Source organism: Austrofundulus limnaeus, unplaced genomic scaffold (genome assembly GCF_001266775.1).
Source record: "Austrofundulus limnaeus strain Quisiro unplaced genomic scaffold, Austrofundulus_limnaeus-1.0 Scaffold8, whole genome shotgun sequence".
In the NCBI taxonomy this organism is placed as follows: Eukaryota; Metazoa; Chordata; class Actinopteri; order Cyprinodontiformes; family Rivulidae; genus Austrofundulus; species Austrofundulus limnaeus.
In genome coordinates, this window is record NW_013952410.1 from 2,030,797 (window position 1) to 2,042,616 (window position 11,820).

Genomic DNA, 11,820 nt, shown 5'->3' on the forward strand with positions numbered 1-11,820 from the left:
GTTGACAACCACAACAAGAATAAGCAATGTTTGCCCCACCTGACAACCACCAGCATTTGTATTGCAACCCCCCAGGTCAGTAATATAAAGGAAATATTGCAATTTATTCGAACATATGGCATCCATGTTGCTGCAGTGATTAGTTTGTTGAATGCAGCTCATGTCCCTTGGTGAATTAAGGTGAAAGGTAAAGACTAAAACTCACACACATACAAAACATTTATTGTTGCTATTTCCAACATATAACAAACAGAAAATTCTATATTATTTTTTAACAAAATGTCCAAACAATTTTTTTCTCTTAATGACTCAGACCAGAGAAACAACTGTGCACCAATCTGACCTGATTAACACCCAATAAGAGAAAATAAAGCAGGAAAACTGAAGATCACATGGCAATCATACTGTGTGTTATTCTAAGATCAAAGGAACACCTTTCATTTCCTGAAAACACATTTCTTACTGTATGGTAATGCAAATGTTTTCAGAGGGAATGTAAACTGTTGATCACGTAAATGAACTCTGGCAAGCATTGATATAACAGAGGATCATGCTGTAAAGCTCCTCGGCGCAGTAAAATCAACCTCACTAAGTGCTGGATAGACTTGCTGTAATGTAGCGCATTATGCTTATTTTACATACAGTCATTGGAGACTTTTGTGTTTCTGTTTACTTTTCATTAGACATGTAATGTTCATGTGAGAGTGGGAGTACATGCTGGCTTTTCACCAGGAATTATGTGCTTTTGCACCTAATCATYGAAACAGAGTTGTTGTTTTTTTTCCCTCTAACTGGAGAAGCCTGCAGGGTGCTTCTACCACCTGACCAAATCCATTGTCTATTTACATCGCCAAAGGATCAAGGGGTCAAGTATGATAGATGACATGCCACCTGCTTATCAGGTCCTTCCAGAGGTGATAGTGGAGTTGGAGCTCAGTAAAAATGAAGGTCAGCATATCACCTCAAAACAAACTGAACGGTCCAGGAGCTGGGGTGGCAACACGTTTGGAGGGGTGTGTGTGTGCGTGGAAGGTGTTTGCACCGTTCTTGATCTCGCTACCATATAAGTGATAACAGCTGGCAGAAAAAATAAAAAAGTGCACTCCCAAAAAAGGATTATCTGTGAGGTAGCTCAGTGTGTCTGACAACAGGCATGCTGGGTAATGCAGAGGCAGGGCTGTTTGTCGTAGAGCAGTTTAACCCACTAGCTTCAACAAGTTCGGTCCTGTGGGATCCGCAGCACAGCTCCACTTATACAAGACCTTGGTAAAAGCTTATCGGTGGATACTACAGCCCGTTCAATATTTCATAAGTGAAATGTTTTTATATGCACATTAACTGGAAATGACTCACAAACCTCAGCAGCTAGCAGCCACATTGGCTGTTAAACATAATTGCCACTTGACGCAACTTAACTTCAGCACTTTTGGCTACAGAAGGATAAATGAACACTGTTCATGTGTGTTGTTATAATAATGGTTTTTAGGAACTTAAAACTGAATTCTCTTAAAAGTTCTGTGTGGTTAATCTCATGGTAAGGACTCTAACACCTTAAATAGTTTTTAGTATTTGAAAAGTTGAGGAACTCTGCTGTGGTTTAAATGGCTGCAGAAGCAGGTAGGTGGCCGGGAATATGTGGTGAAAAAAACTTGCGTCTTCTACTGTAATGTGTTATTACACTCTAATAGATGAAACGGCACTGTGAAAACTTTGTTTTCTTTATTTTTTGCAAGTTTGCTCATGGAAAACAAAGTGCAAAAGCAGATGCTCTGTCCTTGCAAGGGAACACAAATCTGGCTAATTTCGAATGTCCAGTTACAAAATATTTATTTACTAAAGTAATAATGTCTAAAAACACAACCATTTCTTTTTTGTTTGAAGAAGAAAATGGAGCAGAAAACATAATATGTGCATTACCTGATGACTAACAGTGATTAGTTTAATGATGCTACTCATCCCAAAACAACAAAAGAAACTTTATTCTCAGTCTTTGTTCTGCTTGAAAATAATGAGATCAAAACCTGATTATTGAATCTTATAGCTTCTATTTGGATCCTTCTTTTAATTTATATGAATATCCCACCTTAACCAGGGCAGCCTCATTAATTCAGGATGAGACAGTATTTAAGTTATCAATAAAAATGAATTCTCCAGTAATCCACGAGGACCTGTAGCATATGTTGGAGCATATGTCTGAGAAATGCTGGCAGTTTGCACTGCTGCATGTCCTGAGAGCAGGACCACTCTGCTCATTAATCAGAATCAGAACACGATTTATTGACCAAGTATTTTTAAATACAAGAAATTTGATGTTGTGTAATCATTTAACAAATAAATGAATAAATAATTTATTTAATTAATCTAAAACCCCTTTTAATCCTGTCACAATCCTATAAAATAATATAAACACTATTCATGTAGATTAAATGTGTTAAACTTAAGGCCCGTGGGCTAAATTTGGCCAGCTGCAGCATTTTCTTTGGCTCACGAGACCTTCAAAATATGTTACTTTAAAGCCAGCACTGACCATTAACTACATCTCCCATAATACATGTTGATTATTTTACAAGAAAAATCACAGAATCCCACCACTAGGTGGAGGTGTACAGGGTTCCAAAGTAGCCAGCAGTCAGCAAATTTCCACATGTATAATCTCCACGGTATTTTCACACTATTTTTTCTGCATCCCAGTTGTACTAGGAAGAGGGAATTTCCCACTTAGAAGTCATAAAGTGAAATTCTCAAGTGGGAATTCCCTGTGGGAATATTGGACAGTTCAGAATTCGACATGGCAGCTACTCACCACCCCTCAACAGCGAGTAAAACTCTCTTACTTTGACTTTTAACAGTATTTCTGTATTATTTATTGCACATTTAGTCAGTTGTACATGTAGTACTTTTCAGGGTTTATGAGAGTATGTGTTAAAACACTGTTTCTATGCAGGAAATACCATGTAGAGCTCAGTTATTTGTTAGCTATGCTCAGYCGCAGAAAAGAGAAGAAATGAAACATCAAAGTCAATTACAACTGACCCTTTGAGGACCACCATCATGTGGTCCTCAAAGAAAATGAGTTTGACACCCCTCATGTAGATACTGTTCTTTTTGATACATAAATGTGTTGTAACTTATTGAACATTTTACTTAATAAAGAACAAACTAAGTAAAACAACTAAGGTGATAATGTCATATTGTACAATAATTATGCATTCTGGGTTCAAAAAGAATCTGGAAACAGAGCAGAAATGCTTTGGTGTTGCATTACAGTACAAAACAGGGCCTAAAACTGGAACTCTTATGAGTAATGGAGCAGCCTAAGGCCCGGTACAGGAGCCCAAAAGAGACTAAACTTCAGCAATATCAGTTACGGATGCATTATGTGTCAGAGCTAAAGTCGAAAACTGTTGTGTTTTAAAAATCAGCTGGATGTCGAAAAATGAATAACACGATTAAAAAGACAAACTGTGTTTCTTCCAGTCAGAATCATGGCAGTACTTCTAAAGAGATCATCAGGAGACTCTATTAATTCAGAGCTATAGAGTAAAAGATGTGTACTCACTGGGATGGCCTCATGCTGTGTGAAACAAACAGAGTCAGCCTTGGGATCCAGCTCAAATCAAATTAACAATAAAAAGACAAAAAAAAAAAAAAAACCCAGAAGCATAACCTATAAAAAGTCATCATCACATGAAGACATTTTGCCAGTTTTAAGACAGATTAACCTTTGATTAAAGAATTAAAGATGCTTTTGCATGCTTGTAAAAAATAATTTGATAAGCACAACATTGGAAGCCTTGGGGGAGCTCAGTGAGTGACTTGAATTTTGGAGGACTTTGGAAGAATGCTTAATAAGGTAGATTATCTCTTTGATGTTGTGCCCTGGACCTTGAATAAAGAAAGACGTGTGACCCATTAAAGCTCTGAAGCAATCAGGAAACAGGCTTCAACGAGTCGGGGAAATTTTTCCCTCTTTCAAAACATCTTTGTAAAGAAACCTTAATCTTATTAGTGCCTCTACAAGAATCAACGCCATCAACGCCAGACTGGATTTAATCTATTAAAATCGGTCAGATATTTAGCTTTTTTATGGGCTTCTCCACATTTTCCCAACATCATATTTCCACTATCCATCGTTTCTCTGATCTCTTGAGGCTTCATATTTAGTCAAAATGGGGTCAAATTGTTTATTAAATCTTTACGATGCAAATTAGCATGTCGCTAATTAGTTATATCAGAGGCAGAACAAAGTAGAATAAAAACGGGCTAAACCGGAGATTATCTTTATTTAACTACAATAAGGCTGTCTTCATTTAGTTCATTTGGAAGTTAACCTCACAAATATGGAAAAAAAAAAGACTACCCGTATTATGTTCGCTGCATGTTAGATTCATTTTACAAGGCGTGCGGAGCTTCAAAAACAAAAAATCGTGCCTCAGCACGGTGATGAGAGCGCTGTTTTCCTCCTGTCAGGTGATTTGTGTAAATAAACAGAAGTAGCAGCCAATGGGAGCATATGCCATTATCACAGATCTACATTTCATTTGGATGACAGGATGGCACCAGGCCAGCTGCTTTATAGTGTTGGAGCTGTGAGCTATGTTTTGGAAAAATGCACATAAATCCATACACTAAAGCTAAAAACAGGCTGAAGACCTTCAATTTAATCAAAATGTAATAAATTATTTTTTTTCTTAACAAGGGCAGTGTAAACAGTCAAGGTATGAAAGATAAAAAAAAAAAAGAAAACTTGTGAAAATTCAGAGACAGATGGTTTCTTTTCCTGTCTGCGTTTAGCTGGCAGGTGTAGATATGTGTGATATTTCTAAAGTTGTTAGGAAATTCCAAGACAAAATGAGCAAAAGGTATTTTTTAGTATTAAATAGTAGATCCTAAAAATCAACAGAAAATAAATCTACTCTCAAAACAAACAAAAAACCCTTAAAGGCACTTGTTTGATTTACTCTAAATATGTTTGCATGATGTAAACATTATGTTCTAGTCTATTCATTGATGTTTTCTTGTTGATTGTCTGTAAATCCGCCAAAAAGTTATTTGTTAAAAATATGTTCAGTGGTTAAGCTGATTAATGTTTTTTTAACTTATATGTGTCAAACTACTAGAAAAATAAAAGACACTGTCTTCCTGGTAAATATTAAACCATTGGTGTTCCCCGGTTTGAACAACTTTAATGTCAAAGTTAAACTTCATGAAATAAATAAACACTAGAAAAGTGACTTTCTTTCAATGCAACTGTATGCAGTTATTACATAAGTTACTTTACGGAAACTAATCTTAAAGGGGGCGGGGTATTATGCCAGTTACATATAAAAATATATTCTTGTCCTATGAAACATATTTTAGAAACATTGCTAAAATAATACTTTATGCTGTGAATGTGAAGCTGTAAGAAGTAGACATTTGGTTGAGCTGAGATCAGAAGTGAAGGAGACACCCCTGCAGTTTATAAAGATGACAAATTATGACTACCAGCGACACATCTTGTCACTTTTACTCTTAAGCTTTTCACGGATTAAGCACATGATATAGCATGTCACTTGAAGGGCTTTATGGTGTTCGAGGCTTTAGTGTCAGAACCATAATAGGATAGGATTAGGATGGTTGGTATACCGTAATGAACAACAACATATATCTTAATGCAACCCAATAAAACCTATGAACAGGCCTAATATATGTAGGTTTTGTCATATCTTTTGATTACAAGTAACCCAAATCACCCATTGTTTATGATCTTTTGTCTGTAGGCACTGACTACAATTGTTTGGGCAAAAAGATACTTCAGTCTTTGAGAAATTGCAGCAAACGTTTACTCTATATTCACATTTTGTTAGCCAAAACCATCCTTTAGTCTTTATGTTTAATGAACAGACATGGCAGGGGTATTGATCCACTCATCTTGGCTATAAAAGGAAGAAGGGTATATTTCCCCAGACTACTCATTATGGTTAAGAGGTAGCACACATGGACCAGTGCATCTGAATCTGGATGTTGGGAGCCGAGGAGGAGAGAGCAGTGAGTGTGACAGCTCCGGCTGAGTGGGAGTTGGACGGAGGTGAGGGGCATGTGGGGGGGCACAGCTGGCTTTGGCTGTGGTCACGTTGGCTGTGGTGGCGTGTGATGGCAGTGGGCATGAAAGAGCGCTCCGTTTTGCTCTTTGGCTGAATGAGCTGGTGGCTGAATGTGACGTCCATCTGCCACAGTTCATCACAGAATAGGTAGGAGGGATTATTCAGAGCAGGCATCATCTTTCTTCTCCGTGTTTCTTCCTCCACACTGTCCCAAACCCAGTAAAGTTCATCCTCATGACTTGATGCAGCGCCGTGTGGGATCTCAGAGTCATCATCAGAGTGCTCTGTTGGGTACTATTACTGTCGGCTTTTGTGCAGAAATGCGTAAAGGTCAACACTGATTTGCAGCTGAGGACGTTCAGTTTTATTTGCAGCCGCATTTCTTTTTATTACAGTTAGATTCAGCCCTCTCCAAGTAAACACCAATTCAGACAGATGCATCATAGGCTTTAAAAGAGATGGTGTTCAGCAGTGACTGGGAAGTGGAACACAAAGTGTGGCACAAGGTTGTGTCTTAAATAAGATCGTCAGTGAGTCAAACAACCTTCTAACAACCGCAAAAACAGGATCTAAATGAGCTACAAAACAACTATTTAGTAGGTCCATGATTACGTTTACACACTGGCACAAGGTTAGAAATAAAATCACTATGACTGATGTTCCCTGTCATCTTGTTTTAATGCAGTGTGATTTGTTTTTGTGTCATTGGACTGAATTATGCACTGCAGCAAATGTTGGTTTCCACTTCAGATTTCCTCCCGATTCGAGTCAATTCCAACACTCAGGGACCACATCTTCCCAAACTCATGCACACAAGACATAAAAGCAGATAGTAACTTGTTCCAACTAATAATTCAGTTCAGTACACAGTAGTTGGGATGAAGAGTTCCTGACAGAAATCTAAATTAATTTTCATTTAACAAAAGGGCACCATCGCAAAATTAACTTCAAACAACTTAGAGAGAAACAAGAATAGTTGCTAACGGAGTGAGTTTATCTCGACGGCTGAAACCACTGGTGCTCCTTTGGACCATGAAATTGTCATTTGTTCTGCAGACGTTCAATCAAATGAGAGTTCAGGGCCATGCCAGGACGGCTTGTTGTTGCCGAGCTTATTTTAGCTTGTTATCTGGCAGAAATCTCCGTGGATAATTATATTTGGTTCGGAGAGACAGGTAGGGAATCGTGTCGAGCTGTATGCAAAAATCAAAGAAACACTTAGCAAATTAATCCTGAAACGTGTTATCTGTGAACTGCTGAGTATTGTTTTCATTTTACTAACTACATACAGTATATCTGTTATGCAGAGAGGGTCGTTTTAGCTTGAATATGAGTATGTTTCGAGTATTAAGCAAAAATAATGTGACCAGCGAGAGAGATTACAATTTCGACTTGCTAAGACCGTTACAAAGGAAGAAAAGACAACCAGGCAGTGGGGATTACTGTTGGCTGGAATGTGGAAACAGTAGAAGAGAGCGGGGACGGGGAAAACGAGGGTGACATTGAAAGCGTGGCAACGACAACGGCGCTGGAAGGAGATCAGGTTAAAGAGAGAGGCGGAGCGCCGACCGGCTGTGCTAAAAGAGAGACAAGAACAAACAGAAAACGTATAGGCGGGCAAGAAAAGAAGTGAAACGTGGGTAGAAGGGGAGTGAAAAAGGACGGCGGAGATTACGTCTCTAACAAACAGAGGCCCTTTCTGCCATTTTCAGTGTCCTGCTTTTGACGTCTAATGCAGGAGAGCAGTGAGAAAGCCAGGAGAAGAAGACAATCAGCAATATGAAAAGCATCAGACCCAAAACGTTTATGGAACAGCCACTTGATGACACTACAGTTTTGCTCCAAGTGGGGGGTGGTGGGTAATGAAAGGTAGGGGCGGGGAGAGGAGGGGGGGTTGGTTGCAATGGCACAGGCTGCCAGAAGAACATGTAGCCAAACTGTAGAAGCCAAACCAAAATTAGCGATAAAAAAACAAAAACATTAATGCAAATAAATTAAAGAACAGAAAATACAACGAAGCTGTAAACCTAGCAGGCATTCCAGCCAGCAAATTGGACAAAATCAAAATGAAGGTGGTGGTGGTGGGGGGACTGGGCTAGGGTCAGTATGAGGCAGCGGACCTCTTTGCTGATCAAGGTGTACAGCATGGTGACATATACTGACCTGGGCTTGAGACAGCACTAGTGGTGGTGGGCTCAATAATTGCTACAGGGGAGGAGAGGGGGAGGGGGAGAGAAGGGGGAGGGAAAGAGGACATTCATGTATTATTAACAGAATGGAGACGTGAAACAAAAAGAAAGGAAGAAAAACGCATGCAAGGACAAAAGGACAGGGGATGGAGACAAATCCTCTCCATGCATTCAGCACTAATGTCTCTGTGGCGAGATGCAACTTCTGCCTGCTTAAAAACAACATGTTTTACTCTCCCCCCCAGATGTTTCAGATTAGCATAAATTACAGCTGAGACAAAAAGTTGATAAATAATAATTAAAAAACAAACAAACCCAGAAGCTGTAGCTCCGCTTAAAACTCTTTCGCAGTTTGGTGGATCACACCGTGCTCAGGTAGCACTCATACTTCCATCAGCACGTCCAGGTTAAACCGCAGCTTCCTCCTTCACAAACTGAAGTCCAGTTTTCTATTTTAATGTCTATTTTAGGATGTATGAAATGTCTACATAATGAAGGAAGAAGAGAAACTCTAGTCTGGGTTTAATCCCATGGAGGGGAGAACTCAGAGTCTCAATCTGATTAATTTATAGACTCATTTCTGGCTGAGCCACTGATGGCATTTGGGGGATAGATTAGCGTGACACCAAGAAATGTCCGGTCCAGTGTGTGGAAAGTAGGGCTGGGTGAGATCTGTCTTCTTCAAATGTACCGTATATGTAAAATACATCCCACAGAGCAGACAGGTGTGGGCCAGATCTGGTGTCAAGCTGGCTGACTGCAGGTATGGCAAGATGTCAGCTGGATGTGGACCAGGTCTGGCAATGATGGCACTGTTTTTAAGAGGGCGTGCCACATCTGTGCCAACAAAGGGCCACCATTCTTTGCAGTATTTGGGCTGAGTATTAGTGGACTGTGTGGGCAGGACAGACTTTACTATCGTTGGTTAGTAGTAGGCTTGATATAAACCAAAAATTCAATCCAGAAGTATTTCAGGCGTGTTCAGTGACAAGAGCTATGACTTTGTTTGATGTTTTGGAGTTGGATGGGGGAAACTCAGAAATGGAGAATAATTACTCGCCAGTGTTTTTCATGTCTAATATCCCTTTGTCTATCTTGCCGAGTGACCTGATGAAGGAGCATGAATTCAATCCTGCACTGCAAGAGTTGTTTCAGTCTGCTCTACCCCAGAAAGAGATTAAAAATCAAGAACAGGCATTTTGTACAAAATATGGTATTTTCAAGGAAGCAGGTTCCATGTGGTAAAGATAGGAGATCCAATTTATTGAGTTGTTGTTCCTTTAAAGTTGTGTGATCTCTTTTTGAGCATTTCTCATGAGGAATCTGGACATATGGTCACAATTTGAGACCAATATAGACGAATATAGATACATGTTCTACCTAACTACTTAAGCAGGAGTCTACTGCGTACTGCCATGCACGGCAACTCCTTCAGACATTTACCTGTATCTTGACCCTCAGAAATCTTTGTTTTTTCACAAAATATTCGTAGGACTTAGGAAAAAAACAAAGTGGGGTGGGAATGGGGTGGAGATAACAGTGGGCAGAGAGCTGGCAAAAATTATTTCCTTACAGACTTAAATAAATTTGGACTTTTATATGTCTGCATACATGCAAAATAGGGGGAAATTGTGTAATTTATGGGCAGACTGTACAACTTGTGATGTATATGCTGCTCAGGCAAGTACTAGATGCGCCGCCTTCTTCCAAAAGGCTTTAAGGACGAGGAGTTTATTCGTCACATAGGAAACCATGGCAGCCATGATTATACCTCACATTCTGGGTCCAGAAAGTATATTTCTTTAAGTTGTCACAGTAAACCGGTGTATCTAGGCCAGGCAATAGTGCAAAAGGCATACTTAAACTCCCCACTTTAATCCATTTACATGGAAACTCAATATGGCCATTTCCATTTGCAGGGCAAACGATGCTCACCGTGCTCCACGGCACACTCCCAATCTTTTCCGCCTCCATGTCACTTTTCTGAAGTGCTCTAACAACTGTGTAATGACTGTGTTGCTGTTTAACAAACCGCTGTTATGCCAACGACAATAAAACATTTGCTTTCATTCGATTTCATCATCCTGTTTGACGGTAAAATTGTGAAAGAATCAGCATTCATACATGAAATTATATGCTTCTTCCACCCTCGGTTTATTGGTGAGAAAATGGTCGAATTCATCTTTTCTTCCACAAATGTTTCTTCTTTAAGCCCTCCTGGGGGAGAAGATATGTGAAGTCAGTTTCTTTTTAAGTTATTTTCTTCAAAAAAAAAGTCAAGCGGGTGCCATCTGATTAATACTTGAGCATGAATTCGCCAGTGAATCATTTCATGAGCTCTCAGACACTCCTCCATTACTGTGGAGCGTATCTTTTGACATGCAATCTCTCCGTCGTCGCTCCACTCTGACTTTTACGGCTTCCCTCGTTCAGGAGAGCTGCACATCTTTTTGCATATTGTATACGTCGTCCAACTCTTCGTACCGCCTGCTCACTTACAAGATAAAAACACTTTTTTTTCTTAATGCTTTTTGTGGATGAGACAATGTAAGAGACTGTTGGACCTAGCAGCACAGAATTATTGTAACTTTAAACAAATTAAGGAGTTTTTATTAATAAATGAACAAATCAGTTTAATTCTTTTTAGGATTTAGTAACTTAATCCATTCATAAATTACAGAAATACTTTCTTAATCAATATTAGCAATCACTAATTATCCTAAACATTCACAAGTAAACTGCAAATTTTAAATAAATTACATAAAGTTTAAGCATTGTAGGTGTCTAATTTGTTCTAACTAATCCATTTGAGTACTGTATAATGTGAAGTTATTGTTCACACAGAGACAGATTACTTATATAGTATGAGCTGTTTAACTATTCTTAAACATCCACCTCACTTTATGCCTACACAGTGATGGAACAGTTGGTGTTAAAGGCTGTATTTATCTGTGAGCCAGCTAATTAGCTATTCGTCTTATGCAATTTTTTTTTATGCTGGCCAGTGTATGTATATTCCTTTGAGCACACACTGAGATGAGTTGTCCAGGGATGAAGGTCCCTATGGCAGTACATCATGTCTCCTGCCAGACTCCGAAAGGGTAGGTGTGGTGTGGGAGCGGAAAAGTGTTCGTTGCCCGCTAGGCTTCTAAATGAACGCTCAGCTTCGGCACAAAACATTTCCCTCATTGCCATAAAACTGGAAAATGTTAATGGCTTTTTTTTTCCTGATTGCCTAAATATGGAAATGGAGCCATTCAAATGAAAGGTAAATGTTGCAATACAGCACGTGTGCTTTGGGGAAATTACAGATAATTTAAAACGCTGAATATATTCAACATGCTTTAGTTTGGTTTGTGTTTGAAAATCAAAACATCTGAATATTAGAATTTCTCGTGTCCCTTTTTTAGTTTTGTAAGAAATAAACCAAATAAAACAAAAATACAATGTAATGTCAGGATGTCCTTTTGTTCTTTAAGCAGTTCAGACAAAATCAAAGTGTGTGTGTGTGTGTGTGTGTGTGTGTGTGTGTGTGTGTGTGTGTG

The 11,820-nt window shown here is 39.0% G+C and overlaps 1 protein-coding gene across 4 annotated transcripts in view; it reads right to left on the minus strand.

Moving 5' to 3' along the window:
* Nucleotides 1-11,820, minus strand: part of negr1 (neuronal growth regulator 1) — a 208,533-nt gene that overhangs the window by 52,203 nt on the left and 144,510 nt on the right. For 2 of the 4 annotated variants that reach the window (XM_013999966.1, XM_013999950.1), the window contains exon 7: nucleotides 8,250-8,291. The exons of the other annotated variants lie outside the window; for them this stretch is intronic. In XM_013999966.1, the coding sequence (XP_013855420.1) occupies nucleotides 8,250-8,291 (42 nt within the window). The remainder of the gene's footprint in view (nucleotides 1-8,249; nucleotides 8,292-11,820) is intronic. 4 annotated transcript variants of the gene reach the window in all.